Source organism: Bufo gargarizans, chromosome 1 (genome assembly GCF_014858855.1).
Source record: "Bufo gargarizans isolate SCDJY-AF-19 chromosome 1, ASM1485885v1, whole genome shotgun sequence".
NCBI classification, from domain to species: domain Eukaryota; kingdom Metazoa; phylum Chordata; class Amphibia; order Anura; family Bufonidae; genus Bufo; species Bufo gargarizans.
Window position 1 is genome coordinate 256803302 of NC_058080.1, and position 19741 is coordinate 256823042.

General features: G+C 45.2%; 1 protein-coding gene across 1 annotated transcript in view; it reads right to left on the reverse strand.

The window, feature by feature from the left end:
* PPA2 (inorganic pyrophosphatase 2) overlaps window positions 1–18906 on the reverse strand; it is a 43334-nt gene extending 24428 nt beyond the window's left edge. The window contains exons 1-2 of the mRNA XM_044276784.1: window positions 18692–18906; window positions 7522–7586 (exon numbers count right to left, since the gene is read on the reverse strand). Of these exons, the coding sequence (XP_044132719.1) occupies window positions 7522–7586; window positions 18692–18851 (225 nt within the window). The 5' untranslated portion in view covers window positions 18852–18906. The remainder of the gene's footprint in view (window positions 1–7521; window positions 7587–18691) is intronic.
* Between the last annotated feature and the right edge of the window lie 835 nt (window positions 18907–19741).

The window sequence follows — 19741 nt, forward strand, 5'->3', positions numbered from 1 at the left end:
GACCCCATTTCGGAAAGTAGACACCCTAAGGTATTCACTGATGGGCATAGTGAGTTCATAGAACTTTTTATTTTTTGTCACAAGTTAGCGGAAAATGATGATTTTTTTTTTCTTTTTTTTTTTTTTTTACAAAGTCTCATATTCCACTAACTTGTGATAAAAAATAAAAACTTCCATGAACTCACTATGCCCATCACGAAATACCTTGGGGTGTTCTTCTTTCCAAAATGGGGTCACTTGTGGGGTAGTTATACTGCCCTGGCATTTTAGGGGCCCAGATGCGTGAGAAGTAGTTTGAAATCAAAATCTGTAAAAAAATGGCCTGTGAAATCCGAAAGGTGCTCTTTGGAATGTGTGCCCCTTTGCCCACCTAGGCGGCAAAAAAGTGTCACATGTGGTATTGCCGTACTCAGGAGAAGTTGGGGAATGTGTTTTGGGGTGTCATTTTACATATACCCATGCTGGGTGAGAGAAATATCTTGGCAAAAGACAACTTTTCCCTTTTTTTTTTATACAAAGTTGGCATTTGACCAAGATATTAATCTCACCCAGCATGGGTATAGGTAAAATGACACCCCAAAACACATTCCCCAACTTCTCCTGAGTACGGCGATACCACGTGTGATACTTTTTTGCAGCCTAGATGCGCAAAGCGGCCCAAATTCCTTTTAGGAGGGCATTTTTAGACATTTGGATCCCAGACTTCTTCTCACGCTTTCGGGCCCCTAAAATCCCAGGGCAGTATAAATACCCCACATGTGACCCCACGGTATTCAATGAGGGGCATGGCGAGTTCATAGAATTTTTTTTTTTTGGCACAAGTTAGCGGAAATAGTTTTTTTTTTTTGTATTTTCTCACAAAGTCTCCCTTTCCGCTAACTTGGGACAAAAATTTCAATCTTTCATGGACTCAATATGCCCCTCACGGAATACCTTGGGGTGTCTTTCCGAAATGGGGTTACATGTGGGGTATTTATACTGCCCTGGCATTTTAGGGGCCCTAAAGCGTGAGAATAAGTCTGGAATATAAATGTCTAAAAATATTTTACGCATTTGGATTCCGTGAGGGCTATGGTGAGTTCATGTGAGATTTTATTTTTTGACACAAGTTAGTGAAATATGAGACTTTGTAAGGAAAAAAATAAATAAAAAATTTCCGCTAACTTGGGCCAAAAAAATTTCTGAATGGAGCCTTACAAGGGGGTGATCACCCATATAGACTCCCTTATCAGCCCCCTGTCATTGATCACCCCCCTGTAAGGCTCCATTCAGACGTCCGTATGATTTTTACGGATCTACGGATACATGGATCGGATCCGATCCACAAAACACATACGGACGTCTGAATGGAGCCTTACAGGGGGGTGATCATGGGTGATCAGGGGTTCATAAGGGGTTAATAAGTGACAGGGGGGGGGTGTAGTGTAGTGTAATGGTGTTTGGTGGTACTTTACTGAGCTACCTGTGTCCTCTGGTGGTCGATCCAAGCAAAAGGGACCACCAGAGGACCAGGTAGCAGGTATATTAGACGCTGTTATCAAAACAGTGTCTAATATACCTGTTAGGGGTTAAAAAAAAAAAAAAAAAAAAAAAAAAAAAATCGCGTTCACAGGAAATCTCGCCTCTCGCGAGATGACGCACGGATGCGTCCAGGAGGAATGAATCGACCGCCTTCCGGAAGCATCCGTGCGTCGGTACTCTCTGCTGCCACCAATGATAGGGGGGAGATTTTAATTAGGAGGGGGAGGCCCACTGGCCACCAATGAATCTATAGTACTACAGGGGAGGGAGGGGGGGGCCGGCCGCACTGGCCACCAATGTGTTAAATACGGGGAGGGGGGGGGCAGTCATGTACACAGTTCGAGTATATTCTAACCTGAAGCGTCCCCATCACCATGGGAACGCCTCTGTTAGAATATACTGTTGGATCTGAGTTTCACAATCTAACTCAAATCCGATGGTATATTCTAACAGAGGCATTCCCATGGTGATGAGGACGCTTCAAGTTAAAATATACCATCAGATTGGAGAAAACTCTAATCCGATGGTATAAAAGGGACTCCTGACTTTACATTGAAAGTCTATGAGGGACGGATCCGTTTGCAATTGCACCATATTGTGTCAACGTCAAACAGATCCGTCCCCATTGACTTGCATTGTAATTCAGGACGGATCCATTTGGCTCCGCACGGCCAGGCGGACACCAAAACAACTTCATGTCCGTGGATCCTCCAAAAATCAAGAAAGACCCACGGACGAAAAAACGGTCACGGATCACGGACCTACGGAACCCGTTTTTGCAGACCTTAGAAAAAAAAAAAAAAAGGTAGTGTGCATGAGGCCTTAACTGGGAGAAAACCTCTGGGTTTAGGCACCAATCTCCCGGTTTTAGCCCTTCCCCTTTATGTGGACTGGCGACAGGGATAGAGGTTTCTGTTCTGCTAGCTGAAAAATCTGGTGACAGAGTATTGCCAGAGAAGGTACCCTTGTTCCACCATGATGGTTGATGTATGCAACTGTTGTCAAGTTGTCCGAGTATAGAATTATCTTCTTGTGGGATACGTCCGGGAACTATCACTTTTAACGCCATTTCTACTGCCTTTAGTTCTTTGAAGTTTGAGGTGGCTTTCCTGGTATTCAAATCCCACCTCCCTTGCCAACCTTTGTTCTCCGAGTGAGCCCCCCATCCCCATGGGCTGGCATCCGTCGTTATTATCGGATTCAAATTTTTATTGCGAATTTTTCAACTTTTAGACAAAGAAGATTATAGCACTATATTAGCTAAATTGCTCTATATTCGTTTTTTTGAATATTCGCTATATTGCTATATAGTCTTGTTTTAGAATATTACAAATATTCGAAAAAATGAAGTTATAGCAATATAGCGAATATTCGAAAAAAACGAATAGAGCAATTTAGCTAATATAGTGCTATAATCTTCTTTGTCTAATAGTTGTAAGTTGAAAAATTTGAATCCGAAAATTCGAACTACGAAAATTCGCATATAACACAATCATTACCTTGCCGATTTTTTTCAAGAAAAAAAAAATCGTGAATTTTCGACGAATATTCTAAAAAATATTCGCGAATTCGAATATGACCCCTGCCGCTCATCACTACTGAAAAGATCCCAAACATGCTCCCTGATGGAGGTTATCTTGGCAGATGGGAGGAAGGTTTTCTCTACTCGGGAGTCTAATAGGATGCCTAAAAAAAAAAAAAAACACAAAGTCTGAGATGGTGACAGGCAAGACTTTTTCCAATTTATTTTCCAGCCCAGGCTCTTTAACAGGGCGCAGGAAACACCAATGTTTTGAATCAACTTTTCTTTGGTCTGGGAAATAAACAGGAAGTCGTCTAGATATGGCAGCAACGGAACCCCTGACAATCTTAGAAAGGAAGCCACCTCCACAATCACTTTTGTGAAGATTCTGGGGGCTTGTGAAACCCCAAAGAGTAGAGCTTTGTATTGCAGGTGTAGACACTCTCCCTGAACCCAGACTGCTGTCCTCAAAATTTTTTGGGAGGACACATGAATTGGCACATGGTAATATGTGTCCTCTAAGTCCAGAGTCGCCATCCAGCAATCTCTTGATAGGAGATCTATGGCTGATCTTATGGTCTCCATGCGAAACTTCTTGTATTTGAGGAATTTGTTTAATTTCTTCAAGTTCAGGATTACCCGGAAGGAGCCATTGGAACTGGGACAACTACCCCTTTCCGTAGGAGAAGCAACACCTCTGACTCTAAGGCCTGTCTTTTGATTTGGTCCTTGGGGCAGTCTGTCTGTATGAATTAATCCTGGGGACAGGTCAGAAACTCTAGCCGAAACCCCTCTCCAATCCCTCCCAGGATCCAACCATTTTTGGTTATAGTCTTCCAGGCTGGGAGAAAAAAAAAAAAAAAAAAGATAAATCTTCCCCCTACCTGGGATTCGGCGTCATTGCTTATCCTTAGGTCTTTGGTCTTAAAAAGGAAACTGCCGGATTTCTTAGGAAATTTATCCTTTTCCCTTCTGTTTTTTATTTTGGTATCTACGAAAAAAGGGAACCGGAAAGCCCTCTTTTTAGTCTGAAAGCCCGTCACCCTCACAGGGGATGGAGCACAGTCTAGCCTTTGAGCCCTGATCCGCTTTCCAGGATTTCAGCCAGATAGCTCTCCTAGCCGCATTGGACATGGCGGATGATCTGGCTAAAAACCTAATTATATCCGTGGAGGCATCTGCTAAAAAGTCGGCGGCCTTAAGAAAGGTAGGAAGGGAGGCCAAAACATCTTCTATTGGCTTTTTCTCACAGATGCTGTTCTAACTGTTCCAGCCAGATATGCAGTGATCTAGAAACCCATGACGCCGCAACAGCAGGTCTCAAGCAGGTAGAGGACGATTCCCACACCTTCTTTAAATAAAAATCCGCTTTCTTGTCAAGAGGGTCAGACAGGCTACCCAAGTCATCAAATGGTAGAGCAGACTTCTTGGCGATCTTTGTAACCGGAGCGTCTACTGTAGGGGCCTTGTCCCAACTAGCTGCTACTTTCTCGTCAAAGGGATATTTCCTTTTAACTGAGTTTGGGATAAAAAAGTTCCTATCAGGATTTTTCCATTCCTTCTTAATTAATGCTTGAACATTCTCGTGAATGGTGACAACCCTATGCTTCCTGGGGCCTAACCCCTGAAAAGCTATATCTGCTGTAGACTTAGCCTGTTTCACATCTTCCAGTTGCATGGTTGCTCTGACAGTATTAAGAAGGTTTTGGGTGTCTTCGGGCGGAAAAAAGGAACCCCCCGCTTCCTCCTCCGCTGACGATGTAGCGTCATTAGAGAGTAACTGGCCTGCTTCTCTTTCCTCCACATCGGAGCGGTCTATATCCAAATCCCTAACATCCAGGGCCTTTTCCGGAGACCTAGGGCGGCTTTCACTCAAAGACTTTAAAGAGGCCTTGACCTCAGATCTTATTAAAGGGATTCTGTCACCTCCCCTAAGGCAAAAAACGATTTAAAAGCAGCCATGCAGCACAGCTTACCTGGATTAGGCTGTGCTGTTCTATCTTGAAATCCGTCCAGCAGTTACTTCAAAAAACGAGTTTGATCAATAAGGAAATGCGTCCTGAAGGTGCCCAGAGGGGCGTTTTTTTCTTCTGAGAGAGCCCAGTACCGCCCCTCTTTCAGTGCCCAGCCCGCCTTCCTAGTACTTTCTAACCGCCGCCCCCAGCCTGCCACAGCCTCCCCTCCCTCTCCTCCCCCTCCCTCACGCCGAACGAAGTCTCGCACAGGCGCAGTAACCACTGAGGGCTGCGCCTGTGCGATCATCAGGAGACTGAGGGCGGCAGCTTCATCTTCGTCACTGGGCATGCGCCGAGCCCAGTGACGTCCGATGTTAGCTCTTTCCCTCAGTCAGCCTGGTAGGAAGCGCAGAGGATTGCCGATCGGCTGCTGCACCCTGCGCTTTCTCCAGTCTGCCTGCCTTTACTTAATATAATAATACCTAATTCGCCCCAACAAATACTTATTTCTTTCCTGAAGGGAGGGTGGGGAAAGAAATCGCTGGCCGTCTTCACTGTGGCAGGCAGACTGGAGAAAGCGCAGGGTGCAGCAGCGATCGGCAATCCTCTGCGCTTCCTACAAGACTGACTGAGGGAAAGAGCTAATATCGGACGTCACTGGGCTCGGCGCATGCCCAGTGACGAAGATGAAGCTGCCGCCCTCAGTCTCCTGATGATCGCACAGGCGCAGCCCTCAGTGGTTACTGCGCCTGTGCGAGACTTCGTTCGGCGTGAGGGAGGGGGAGGAGAGGGAGGGGAGGCTGTGGCAGGCTGGGGGCGGCAGTTAGAAAGTACTAGGAAGGCGGGCTGGGCACTGAAAGAGGGGCGGTACTGGGCTCTCTCAGAAGAAAAAAACGCCCCTCTGGGCACCTTCAGGACGCATTTCCTTATTGATCAAACTCGTTTTTTGAAGTAACTGCTGGACGGATTTCAAGATAGAACAGCACAGCCTAATCCAGGTAAGCTGTGCTGCATGGCTGCTTTTAAATCGTTTTTTGCCTTAGGGGAGGTGACAGAATCCCTTTAAGGACCTCATATTTTTGGAGAGGCTTTGGGATTCCTCCGCCACCAACTTATCAATACACGGGGTGCATAACGGTTTAGAATAGGAGGATGCCAGGGCGACTTTACATCCCGCACACTCCTTATGTTTCGTTTTTGAAGGTCTTTGCCACCTAAAGAAACCAAGCAAACAACACCCCATTAATAAAGAAAAAGATCCATCTCACCACTGATCTTTGTCCCCACTCCTCAGGACTGGTACCGGACTAGCGGGCCTTGAGGGGTTCGGCGCGTCCATCTACCGGCTCCGCCATCTTGCAGGGAAACAAGCTTCTTCAGCACAACGCTGTGTGCTACATCAGCTGGCTGGATTCCCCCAACTGCCACATTTATATTTTAAAAGACGCGCCTAGGCCACTCCGGCGCTTCTTCCTACTAGAGGGAAGCCGCCTGAACATTGCCATAGCGGCTCCCTCGGATCAGCGCCGGAATGCGGGGGAGAAAACAGACTGGAGGTAGCAGCCCCGGAGAGCCTTCAGCCACCTGGGGGAGGCCACCTACCGGATCAGAGCCCGGGCCTCCCCCCAGCTGACGATGAGGACCATCTTAGGAGCTTCCCAGGGACTTCCTATCCGGAGGACAGGAAACCTGAACTGGTGCTTGGTGGGGGTGTGAACCTTTTATCTTCTCAGGTTTCCTGTCCCGGATGGGAGGTCCCTGGTCGCATGGGGTGCCGTCATGGGTGAGGGGAAAAAAAGGCTGAACAGAAAAAGGTGATTTAAACAGATCATTTTCTGATGACACATTATCATTTAAAAAGCAGAATATGATTTTAAAAGGGGTATTCCATTAACACCAAGTCATCCCCTATCCACTGGATAAAGTCTAACTTTTAGATTAGTGGGAGTCTAAGGGGGGGTCTTTACACGTTGGCGATTTTGTTAGAGAAAATTTATGTGACTGAAAATCTGTTCCATTCGCCTGAATGAGGCTTGCAGAAATCCATGTGCTTGCAATTAAAACAACCCCTTTCACATGAATGAAATTATTTTCAGCTGCAGAAACTTCTGCAACAAAATCAGCCGTGTGTGAAGGCTGTCTAAAGCGCTGGAACCCCCACCAATAACGTGTCCCTCATTAACATGGGGCAGTGTGCTGCTCCACTCAATGGCTAATTGACTGCCAGAGATAGGGTGCTGTCTTTGGTAATTCCATATACTTTGAATGGAGCAGTGGGGCTCAACCTGCCGCTCCAAGAGTTATCCCCCATAAAGTGGGCAGGGGATAAAGGGGTATTCTAGTAACAAGTCAAGTTTGACAAGTTCAGTTGAACAGCTTGCTGGTTCCAAAAATGAATGAGCACCTTGCTACTAATCTCACATGGAAATGAGCCATCACTGATTTACGTAAATATACAGCCATTTGTATGCAGAAACATCACATCTGTATATGCATGGTTTCTATGTAAATGTTAAATTGTACCTCTTCAGTTCTTGGATACAGGGGGATGTCATGAAAAGGAGAGATGAATTTACCATCTTCATTCTCTGCAAAGCAAAGAGAACAACTTTACAAAAATAAAAACTTGGAAACCTTTTAAAAACCTTGCATGTGCTACCACTAAAATGGAAAAGCATGATTCACACTTAGAACATCAAGGTTTCATCCAGTGAGTACTGCCTGAGCACATGTATTAATGTTTTGCTAGAAGCACATGGCTAGAACTTTCTTGATCTGGTTGCTGCAACCCACTTCCAAACTGGTGACAACTGAGTTGAGAGCAAGATTTAAAAAAACAAACAAAAAAAAAAACACTTCCTTGGCTATGCATTTGTGACCAGAAAAATAAAAATTAGAATAGACCTGTCCAAAAATCGGAGGTGCCCATCTCAACCTTAAGGCCCCTTTCACACGGGTGAGTATTCCGCGCGGATGCGATGCGTGAGGTGAACGCATTGCACCCGCACTGAATCCCGACCCATTCATTTCTATGGGGCTGTGCACATGAGCGGTGATTTTCACGTATCACTTGTGCGTTGCGTGAAAATCACAGCATGCTCTATTTTGTGTGTTTTTCACGTAAAGCAGGCCCCATAGAAATGAATGGGGTTGCATGAAAATCGCAAGCATCAGAAAGCAAGTGCGGATGCAGTGCGATTTTCACGCACGGTTGCTAGGAGACGATCGGGATGGAGAACTAATCATTATTTTACCTTATAACATGGTTATAAGGGAAAATAATAGCATTCTGAATACAGAATGCATTGTAAAATAGCGCTAGAGGGGTTAAAGAAAAATAAAATAATTTAACTCAACTTAATCGCGCAGCCGGCATCTCTTCTGTCTTCATCTGTGCTGTGTGCAGGAACAGGACCTGTGGTGACGTCACCAGTAATCACATGGTCCATCAAAGAAAGAAGACAGAAGAGATGCTGGCTGCGCGATCAAGTGGATTAAGGCGAGTTAAATATATATTTTTATTTTTTTTTAACCCCTCCAGCGCTATTTTACTATGCATTCTGTATTCAGAATGTATCATTTTCCCTTATAACATGGTTATAAGGGAAAATAATAGCAATCTACAGAACACCAATCCCAAGCCCGAACTCCTGTACGCACGTGAGAAAAATGTGCATTACAATGTTTTGCACTCACGCAGAAAAATGGTGCATGTTCCCGCAACTCCCGTCCGAAAGAGGCCTAATTCTCACCACTCAAATCCACAGGTCTCTTCAGTCCTGCCTGCACACTCAGACTCCAGGTAGTGGTGATGGGTAACTTGTATAGTCCATGCCAAACCTCGCTGGAACACTGGGGCAGATTTGCTATTGCAAATACATTAAAACCTTTGGCTGATTGAGCCAAAATTCTGTTGTAGGTGCCTTACACCACACATTTTTCCTCCATACCTGACAAGGGCCAGGGCATGGCTTAAGATGAAGCACCACACACTAAAATTTCTACAAGCCAAGCAATAGTTTGCAAAAAGTTAGTTTAAGGCTACATGCACATGACCGTATGTGTTTTGCGGCTGCAAATTGCGGATCCGCAATAAATAAATATATATATTTTTTTTTTTTTCCCGGAACCATTTTAACAATGCCCAAAACAGACAAGAATAGGACATGTTCTATTTTTTTTGCGGGGCTACGGAATGGACATACTGATGCGGACAGCACACGGTGTGCTATCCGTAATTTTTGCGGACCTATTGAAATTAATAGGTCCGTATCCTATCCGGAAAAAAAAAAGGGACACGGAAACAAACGTTTGTGTGCATAAGGCCTAAAAATGTGCCAGATTTACTATTCAGCTTTAGCCACCGAGATAAATCTTACACATTTCAAGACTACATAATGTTAGAGCAGATTAGCAAATCTGCTCCAGTATGTTCCAAATGCATGCACAATTGGTTCAATTATTGAGTCATCTATGTTGCTGATCAATGTGATTGTAGAAGCATAAGGCTAGGGCTACACGACGACATGTGTCGCGCAACTTTTATAATGATACAGTCTATGGTGTCGCACTGCAACATGCTGCGACAGACAGTAGCAAAAAATACATCCAAGATGGATTTTTCTGCAACGGTTGCATCGCAGTCGTAGAATGTTGTCGCGCGACACACGTCGTCATGTAGCCCTAGCCTAAAGCTGTGTCTATGGCTTCTTTTCATCTTGCTTTAATATGGAGGAAGGCACATTAATTTTAGAGCGCTCTTCTGGCTGCTGCATGGTTGACCAGGAACCTTATTTAGGTCTAGACTAGAGGATTGATACTTGTGTGCAACATGATGTTCAACCCGGTCAAATGATCTCATCCAGTGTCAAACAAAGTGCTGCCTACTGTAGTAAACTAAGCCAAAGACTAAACTGAAGAGATCCAAGTCACATTTCTGCAGCCTTCTAAATGAAGACACTGTGATCCACGTTCCAAGCCAGAAATAGTTATGCAATGAAGGGCCATCTGTCTAATAATAGAATAAAAAGACATTTTAACGTACCCTGCAGCCACCACTGCCTGAGTCTCCAAGCGGTTTATTTCTAGACCGACATTTTCTCTATGGTGACATGTCATGCCGGCAGTGATGGGTTATGGTTGGTTTGCAACTTTGAATGAAGGCCACTTTACTATACCATGGAGTAATTAGAGACCCAGAAATTGAGTTGCAAGTCAGAATAAGGGCTCATGCACACGAACGTATTTTCTTTCCGCTTCCGTTTTTCTATTGCCGACCATATGTGGAACCATTCACTTCAATGGGGCTGTAGAAAATACAGGAGTTAGGGCTCGTTCACATGAACATATTTTGCATATGGAACCATTCATTTCAATGGGTCCGCAAAAGCACTCCTGTCCTATTCTTGTCTTGCGGACAAGAATAGGCATTTCTCTATCAGGCCTCCTGTTCCGTTCCGCAAATTGCGGAAGGCACTTTTGCGGACCGTAAAAAAAAAAACGGCACTTTCCTGTGAACGAGCCCTTACTCAGTGTGCATTCCATTTCCGTTTGTCCGCATGGTCATTCCGCAAAAAAGTAGTTCATGTCCTAATATTCTCCGCAAATCAAGGTCCGAGGCCTCATTTAAGTCAATAGGGCCGGAAAAAATACAGAACGCACACGGAACACATCCATATTTAATCCGTATTTTGCAGATCCATACTGTAGAAATGCTATGCTCAGCCCATATTGCTCATGTGTTTGGGGGATTAATAAATTACTGTTTCTGTATACGATTCGCAAAAAACGGATCAAATACGTAAACCATACGGATATGTTTTGTGCAATAACGGAACGGAAGAGGACCTTTCATCAGAAAAGAGTGTGTTAAATTCTTATACGACCTTATGGGGCTGCTCTCACTGATGCCCGGACACTTTTTTCAAATTGACCCCCGTTCGGCCGCTACGCTCTCCGTTAGTTTCGTCGCCTCATGCAAATGAGGCGACAAAGTTATAGTAGGCGTCGTTCTGGCAATGCTCTGCGCTGGGGACTCCAAGATGGCGCTCGGTTCGGATGTCTAGAAGCTCAAGTTCACGAATCTCGCGAGAACTGGACGCACTCGCTGCCAGGGAGAGCATGACCGCCCCCACCAGAACTTAGAGAACAACGCCTACTATAACTTTGTCGCCTCATTTGCATATAAGGCGACGAAACTAACAGAGCGTAGTGGCCGAACGGGGGGGGTCTATTTGAAAAAAAAAAAAAAAAAAGTCCTATAAGAATTTAACACACTATTTTCTGTTGAAAGGTCCTTTTTTTTTTTCTCCTTTCCTTCTCCGATTTAAAAACACCTCAGATACGGAACAGATCCGAGAAAAACGGACCGCAAAACAACGGTCGTGTGCATGAGCCCTTAAGCAGAGAACAGCTTCTTAGACATCAGATCAGACGTTGCTGGATACTACCGTTCACTGGCGGAACCCATAGACCAGTGATGGTTAACCTCTGGCACTTCAGCTGTGGTGAAACTACAACTCCCAGCATGCCCCATTCTTGGGAGTTGTAGTTTTACCACAGCTGGAGTGCCAGAGGTTAGCCATCACAGCAGAGAACTGTAGTATCTGGCAATGCCTGATCCGGTGAACTCCAGCAGGCTGTCCTCTGCCATATCAGGCTACCACACATATTAATGTAGCCTAACTTACCAGTGGAAAAAATGCTACTGGACTGGTGCAAGTGGCTTCTAAAAACTACAGTATTCGGCCTCTTTCACACGACCGTATGGCTGGTTCTGCAAAAACTAAAATGATTTTTTGCAGACCCATTGACTTGAATGGAGCCACGGAACGCGATTTGCAGGCAATACTAAGACATGTTCTATCTTTCAACGGAACGGAAAAACAGAAATGGAATGCATACAAAGTACATTCTGTTTTTTTGGTGGAACCATTGAAATGAATGGTTACCTACACGGAACGCAAAAAACGTCCCATAAACGAAAAAAAAAAAAAAAGGATCTGTGAGCCCTCTACAAAAATGTATACTGCACGTTGTTTGTCAATGACAACAAAAAGGGGTTGTACAAGCCTAAAGGCAATATAAAGTCAACATAGGGGTCCCTTGATCAGGACCCCCTACATGAGCAAGGGCAGCTGTTCTAGCAAGTGGAGAACAGCACCCTAAGGCCTCATGCACACAACGTTTTTTGTATCAGTGTCTGATCCACATTTTTCAGAAGATTGCCCATGGATGCATTCAGTTCTATGGGACCGTTCAGTGAATTATACAACATGGTCTTTTCTTGTCCGTACTGCAGACAATAGCCATTTTGAGTCATGGGAGTGAGGAAAAATGCAGATTGGATCTTGGGTTTGCGGACCACAATCCGGACACAGTTATTTGCATGAGGCCTAAATAAACATACTACCATTCACTTCAACTGGTGTAAGGTTTAATTTTTCCTGCAGAGATGAGACATTTCCATTGAAGCATCGTCATTGAAAGCCATAGGTTTAAAATAAATAACTGAATGAAAATGTACTGAGAAAAAGAAACTTTATTGTAGCGGCGAATAAAATACAAGTTTATGCATTTTGGGCTACACTAGCCCATTCTCAAAGCATATCGACATTGTAATAAGTAAATTAAAAATACTAACCAAATTAAGGGTCCATTCTCTGATCCACAATACACCCGGCGGGCCCGCTCATAGAACTGCCCATTTTTGTCCGCAATCGAGGACAATAATAGGACATGTTCCATTTTTTTTCCAGGGCCGCGCTCTGGAAATGCGGATGCATCCATTCCTGCCCCATAGAGAATGAATGGGTCCGCACCCGTTCTAGATAATTGCAGAACGGGTGCAGACACATTCTACGGACATGTGAATGGATCTTAAGGATGAGGAGGTAGTCTAGCTGGTCACTAATAAATGCGAGGCGAGAATTGGCAAACACAAGTAGGTATGAATTGTTACTAAAGGATAAATCAAGTAAGATTAAGATAGTACTGAGCAGCTTCAAGTTTTTAGCACGTTCTATAGCCAGGAACATCATGAAGCGACTAAGATTATCAGTAGATAATAGTAATAATAGTATATTCCAAGTTCTGAGAAGGAGTTGTCCTGATATAGAAATTTTGCAGAAGAGCTTATTCACACAAACATATTTTTTCCATGTCAGTTCCATTTTTTTTTTTTGCAGCCTGTATGTGGAACCATTCACTTCAACAGGGCTGCAAAAAAAACAGAAATAACTGAGCATTCAGTGTCCACATGGTCGTTCCACAAAAATAACCAAAAATCATGTGCATGAGCCCTAAAGGGTTATAAACATTTCACAGAGGGCCCATATCTAATATTGTCTTGCCTAGATTATGTATGGAGAAACTGTAAAAAAAAAAAAACAGTGTCAGGCAGCTGCTGCCAAGGCCAATAAGATAATGGGTTGCATCAAATGGGGCATAGATGCCCGTGATGAGAACATAGTCCTACCACTTTACAAATCGCTAGTCAGACCACACATGGTGTACTGTGTACAGTTCTGGGCTCCTGTAAACAAGGCAGACATAGCAGAGCTGGAGAAGGTCCAGAGGAGGGCATCTAACGTAATAACTGGAATGGGGCAACTACAGTACCCTAAAAGATTATCAAAATTAGGGTTATTCACTTTAGAAAAAAAAAGACTGAGGGGAGATCTAATTAATATGTATAAATATATCAGGGGTCAGTACAGAGATCTATCCCATCTCCTTATCCCCAGGACTGTGACGAGGGGACATCCTCTGCGTCTGGAGGAAAGAAGGTTTGTCCACAAACATAGAAGAGGATTCTTTACGGTAAGAGCAGTGAGACTATGGAACTCTCTGCCTGAGGAGGTAGGTGATGGTGAGTACAATAAAGGAATTCAGGAGGGGCCTGGATGTATTTCTGGAGCGTAATATTACAGGCTATACAGCTGTCTTTTTTTTATCCCAATTGCCTAAAATTATTCTCCAACCTGTTAGAAAGGTACATTATGTAAATTGTAGTGAATGTAATCTTACCAGTGAGTATTTGTGAGTTATAACCTCCCTTCTGATCCTCAGCTGTGTCATGTGACCAACTCTCTGATCTCCACAGGACAGGACGTCAGTTACTTCTCTATTCATTCCTATGAGCCTGACATTGAAGCTCCCATAGGAATACATAGAGAAACTGGCTTCCCATCCACACATAAGATGCTGTGTTATTTGGAAAGGCAGTGTGTTGGTCACATGACACAGCTGAGGATCAGAAGGGAGCGGATAACTCACAAGTACAGTCTCTGGTAAGAAAATTACCTTCACTAGATATTACATCATGTACCTTTCTAACAGGTCAGAGAATTGAAAACATTTGTGGGAGTTCTTCACATTTATTTTTATTTTTTTATGTGGCCACAAGGTTTGTCTTGCATGTAAATTTGAGAAACCCACTCGGCAATTTTGTTCATTCAAGGGTAAGACTTTCACACTTGCGTTCAGAGCGGATCCGCTTGGTGTCTGCACAGACGGATCCGTACCTATAATGCAAACGCTTAGATCCGTTCAGAACGGATCCGTTTGCATTACCATGAACATGATAGTGCAAACGGATCTGTTTTGACTTTACATTGAAAGTCAATGGGGGACGGATCAGTTTGAAAATTGAGCCATGTTGTGTCAACTTCAAACGGATCCGTCCCCATTGACTTACATTGTAAGTCTGGACGGATCCGTTTGCCTCCGCACGGCCAGGCGGACACCCGAACTCTGCAAGCAGCGTTCGAGTGTTCGCCTGCTGAGCGGAGGACAAACGGTGCCAGACTGATGCATTCTGAGCGGATCCGCATACATTCAGAATGCATTGGGGCCGTACGGATGCGTTCTGGGCCGCTTGTGAGAGCCTTCCAACGGAACTGACAAGCTGAGCCCCGAACGCAAGTGTGAAAGTAGCCTAATGTGTATAAGATACTTACCTACATCAGTTGTAATAGAGCATTTGTAGAGCACCTCATTAATTTTGCCATTTGACAGGTGCAGTATTTGTGTTGAACCACTGATGCCTTAAAAGTGAAGATCCTCAGACACAAACATTGATAATACGACTGCAGTTAACCTTTTACCGGTGTCTAGGTATTTCACTACAGTTGGGGGGGGGGGGTCAATAACTTAGGTTATAAGAGGGTGTCAGTTAGAGGAGGTGATCTGAGTAGGAAACACTTGGCTAGGGAAACTTCCAGGATTCTCACATTTGGGACTTGCATTGGGATTGACAGTGAAGCGAGACGTAATCCTCCATTATTGACTTGTTGTCCAATTTTCACACCAGTTTTGTATATTGAAGTAGTTTCAATAACTATTTATGTTTGTTCCAGCATCATTACTTTTTGCATAGGCTCCACACAGACTTGTAAATCAGAGGTCATGCTTTGTATTTAGGGCTATTTAAAGGGGTTGTGTCATCTGGAACTTTAATAGCACATCACTAGGACATGCCAAAGTCAAACAATTTTCTCAGAGAAGGGACCCACACCTATCTCCAAGACAGGTGCCCTGGAGTATAAGAAGGGTGACAGAGTGCTCCTCATTAAGTTCCAAAAAAGCCGTGCGCGCAAGCTGGGCTACTTTTGGCATACCCATAGAAATGAATGGCGAGCGCAGCCACCACTCCATTCACTTCTATGGGACTGTTAGAAATAGTAAGCAATCTCAGCAGTTTTCAGAACTCCCACAGAAATTAATGGGGGTGGTCAAGCATGCTCGACTGCTCTCGTCAGGGGTCCTGTCATGCAGATGGGACCCGCACGTACTTAATGTTGGTCGCATATCCCAGTGCAGTGATGGCAAACCTTTTAGAGAGAATGCCCAAACTGCAACCCAAAACACACTTATTTTTCTCAAAGTGCCAACACGGCAACTTAGAGGTTTTGGTTTAGAAAAAAAACCCGCCTACATTTACATAGGCCAGACTGGCAATTAAAAGCAGCCCTGGAACCTAAACATCACCAGCCCTTGGAAGCCCAGCAGAATGTCTGACGTGCTCCTTCCTGCGCAAGGCAATGTTGCTGAAGACCCTCGTAGCACTAGTGGAGGACAGGCGTACAGTCAGCCCGGACGCATCACCGTGCCTCACTTTTAAAAGGGGTTTTACCATCACATACAATTGGGGCATATCGCTAAGATATGCCCCCATTGTCTGATAGGGAGTAGGGACCCACACCTACAACAAAAACAGAGAAATGAATGGAGGGCGCACTGCACAGCCACCCTGCATTCATTTCAACAGGGCCGGCAAAAATAGAGCGCTGGCTCGGCCATTGCCGTCTGCCCCATCGAAATGAATGGGAGCGGTGGCCGCAGTGCGCTCCAGCCACAGCTCTCCCCGCTTAGTTCACCTTGTAGGTGTGGGTCTCAGAGGTGGGACCTGCACCTATCAGACAATGGGGGCATATCCTAGCGATATGCCCCCATTGTACGTGATGGGAATACCACTTTAAAGAGCAGACTGGCCGGCCTGCTTATAATCCATGCCATAGGTTTGCAACCAATGCCCTAGCGCATTTAATGCACAGTATAACACATGAAATGTGTAGAGCAATATATCCACTGCAGTAATATCTGACTTATTATATCTGAATTAACGAGGTCTCCTATTGGTTGCACACACAATTTGGTTAGTATTTTAAAGAGGACCTTTTTTTTGTTAAACCTAGTACCTTTACAAGCAGGGTACGCTCCGCTGCTGCATGTTCTTTTTGCAAACGCCTCTCGGCTGCCCCCGTTCTGTTTTCGCACCCTGTCTGCTAATAGATAGCATCAGTACAGGGAGGAGGCGCCAGCGCTTTTCAGTGGGAGTTTCCTTCTCCTTTGCTGTGGCGCGGTCTAATCACATTGGACCACGTCCCACCAGGGAGAAAAAACAGCTCTCCTCCCGCCTGGGTGTGACGCTCTCTGCTGCGATTGGACAGCGTCACAGCCAGAGAGAAGGAGACACCCATTGAAAAGCGCTGGCATCTCCTCCCTGTACCGATGCCATTAAATAGCATACAGGGCACAAAAAAAAAAAACAGAAGGGCACAGTGGAGCGGTTTGGGGAAAAAATAAAATGATAGTTATAGCAGCATCAGTGGAGAGTACCCCATTTGTAAAGGTACTTAGTTTTGCTTGTCACAACGTCAATATGCTTTAAGGGTGCATGTAGCCCGAAACACAGCAATGTTATTCCCTACAAGAACGTTCCTGTTTTCTGGAGATCGACGCTCGATAGGGCCCCTTTCACACAAGCGTGTGCGATGCGCGACATGAACGCATAGCACCGGTGTTCTGCCAAATCTCTATACCTTGCGAAAAGTCTTTCCTGGAAGTGACGAGGCTGAACAGAAATTAGCTGGAGGAGGGAGTGTGGGGCGCTGCGCAAGCGCACATCCACCAGCTTAGCAAAGAATTATTGCAGCACCGCGATAGAATTACTTCTACACCGCGCTTGCGCACTTAGGGGTATAGAGATTTTGCAGCGCAAAATGTTTCATCAGATCTCCCTACCCCTGAGTGTGCAGGCGCCCACAAATCATCAGTTGCAGTTCAGCTCTACTATGTGGTGAGCTCGGTATTCAGCACTCAGCTCTGCGGTAAGGATGAACTGCAAATGATTTGTGGGCACCTGCGCACTCAGGGGTAGGGAGATCTGATTAAACATTTTGCGCTGCAAAATCGCTATACCCCTAAGTGCGCACGTGCGGTGTACAAAGTACTTCTATCGCAGCGCTGCAATAATTCTTTGCTAAGTCGGTGGATGTGCGCTTGCGCAGCGCCACGCACACCCTCCTCCAGCTGATTTCTGTGCAGCCTCGTCACTTCCGGTATAGACTTTTCGCAAGGTATAGAGATTTGGCAGAACACCGGCACCAAATCCTGACCCGTTCCTTTCAATGGGTCTGTGTACATGAGCTTTTTTTCACGTATAATTTCTGCGTTGGGTGAGAATCGCAGCATGTTCTATATGCTGGGTCTATCACACAGCCCTGGCCCCATAGAATTGAATGGGGCTTCAGTAAAAAAGTTTTTTGTAAATCTTTTTTTTCCCACACGTGAAATACGTATCAAAAACAATTGCACCCATGTGGAAATAACTGAAATATTGAAGGCAATCCCAGACAAAACTGACTGAATTTGCTTCTGAAACAGTGCGAGTTTCACTGGAAACCCCCTTACGCAATCTGCATTGTTCACAGTCATTTCCACTGTGAAGTTTTTGTACAAATTCAGTTAGTGTATGGGTTAAAAGACAAAAAAAAAAAAAAAAAACACAAGCCCACAGCAGGTCACTTTGAGGTGCAGCCATTATACATGTGCAGTCTGCAGTGGGGGCCACGAGCCTTGTCACTGCCTCATACAATTCCACCTCCCCCTCTGACAGCCAGCCGTGTTATAAACTCCTTTTCGCTGGCGTTTGTCCCGCGTCCAGGGCAGGTTTCTTTGATGAGTACAACAGGTGTGGCAAGGTGACCGGGGAGACCAGCCGGCACTACAGCCATCCAAACAGCAGTAGTGACTGGTACCACACTGCTACACCGCACGGTGGAAGGGCTTATTTGTAGTCTCCGCTAGGTCCATGTGGTTTGACGGGAGAGGGGAGTTCCAATGCTCCTTGACAGCAGCGCGCCAGGCTCATCCATCAGAACACCCCTCTCCAGAAACTGCTCCTACTTACTGAAGTAGAGCCGGTACTCGGCAGTGTTGGGTCGCCCCCGCTCCTCGGTGCTGTAGCGCTGCATGCTGAACCAGCGGCGACACGCTACAGGTCTTCCGGGACTACAGGCGGTCGCGGCTCGGTAGAGCTTGAGCAAGCCGCAGCGCCATAGACCGCTCATGTTTTATCCCCTCCTCTGACAGTGAGGCACTGCCCCTGCATGTACACTAGGGCGAGCCGACACTGCCATCTACACGCCTGACAAGGGCAGGGCAAGGAGACCTCCTAGCCAGAACATGGCCGCTGGGAAAATAAAGCGTCGCATAGAAAATGGCTGACCAGGCTGTGACAGCTATAATGAGCCGTGCCGCCGCTCATTGGCGTCCTTGTCAGTGCGCACGTGCCGGGAATTTCATTGTCAGGTTCCCGCGCAGCCCCGTGCACACAGAGCGGTGGAGCCTGCGTGCTGTCCGCACCTGACTGAGGCTGCAGTGATTCTGCTTCAGGAAAAAAGGCGCCAAATAGGGCCCGTCCGAGTAGCGGATTCGGCTGTCAGTGTATTGCAGGCTATTTATTAAAAGTGCCACAGCAGTTGATGAGGCGACATTTGTTATATTGATAGTCAATGATGTCGCAAAAACATCCAGCCATGTAGAATTTTTGAGCAACTGTCCCCAGTATGGCGCAGTCACCGTTAAAAAAAAAAAGTTGAGCAAATTTTTGTGATATGAATGTCGTAACGTAATGTCCGTAAATTAGGAATAGAACATGTTGAGGCACATTTACTGAAGTGTCTGCACCACATTTTTGTCATATTTTCTCCTTGATACCCTTGGTTTTCTTGTGTCCGCACAATTTAGTAACATTTTTTAGACTTTGTTTTATAGTTTGCGGCGCCTGTGCGATTTTCAGACTTTACGACTAATTCTTCAGGCGCACTTAGGTACACCTTTTTTGAGGACATATTTAACAATGTGCACCAATTTGTCCGTCCTTTATTGGCGTACAAAGTGACTTAAAACTACAACACTTTGGGGGAAGTATTTTTTGTCCACATGTGGACGATTTTGT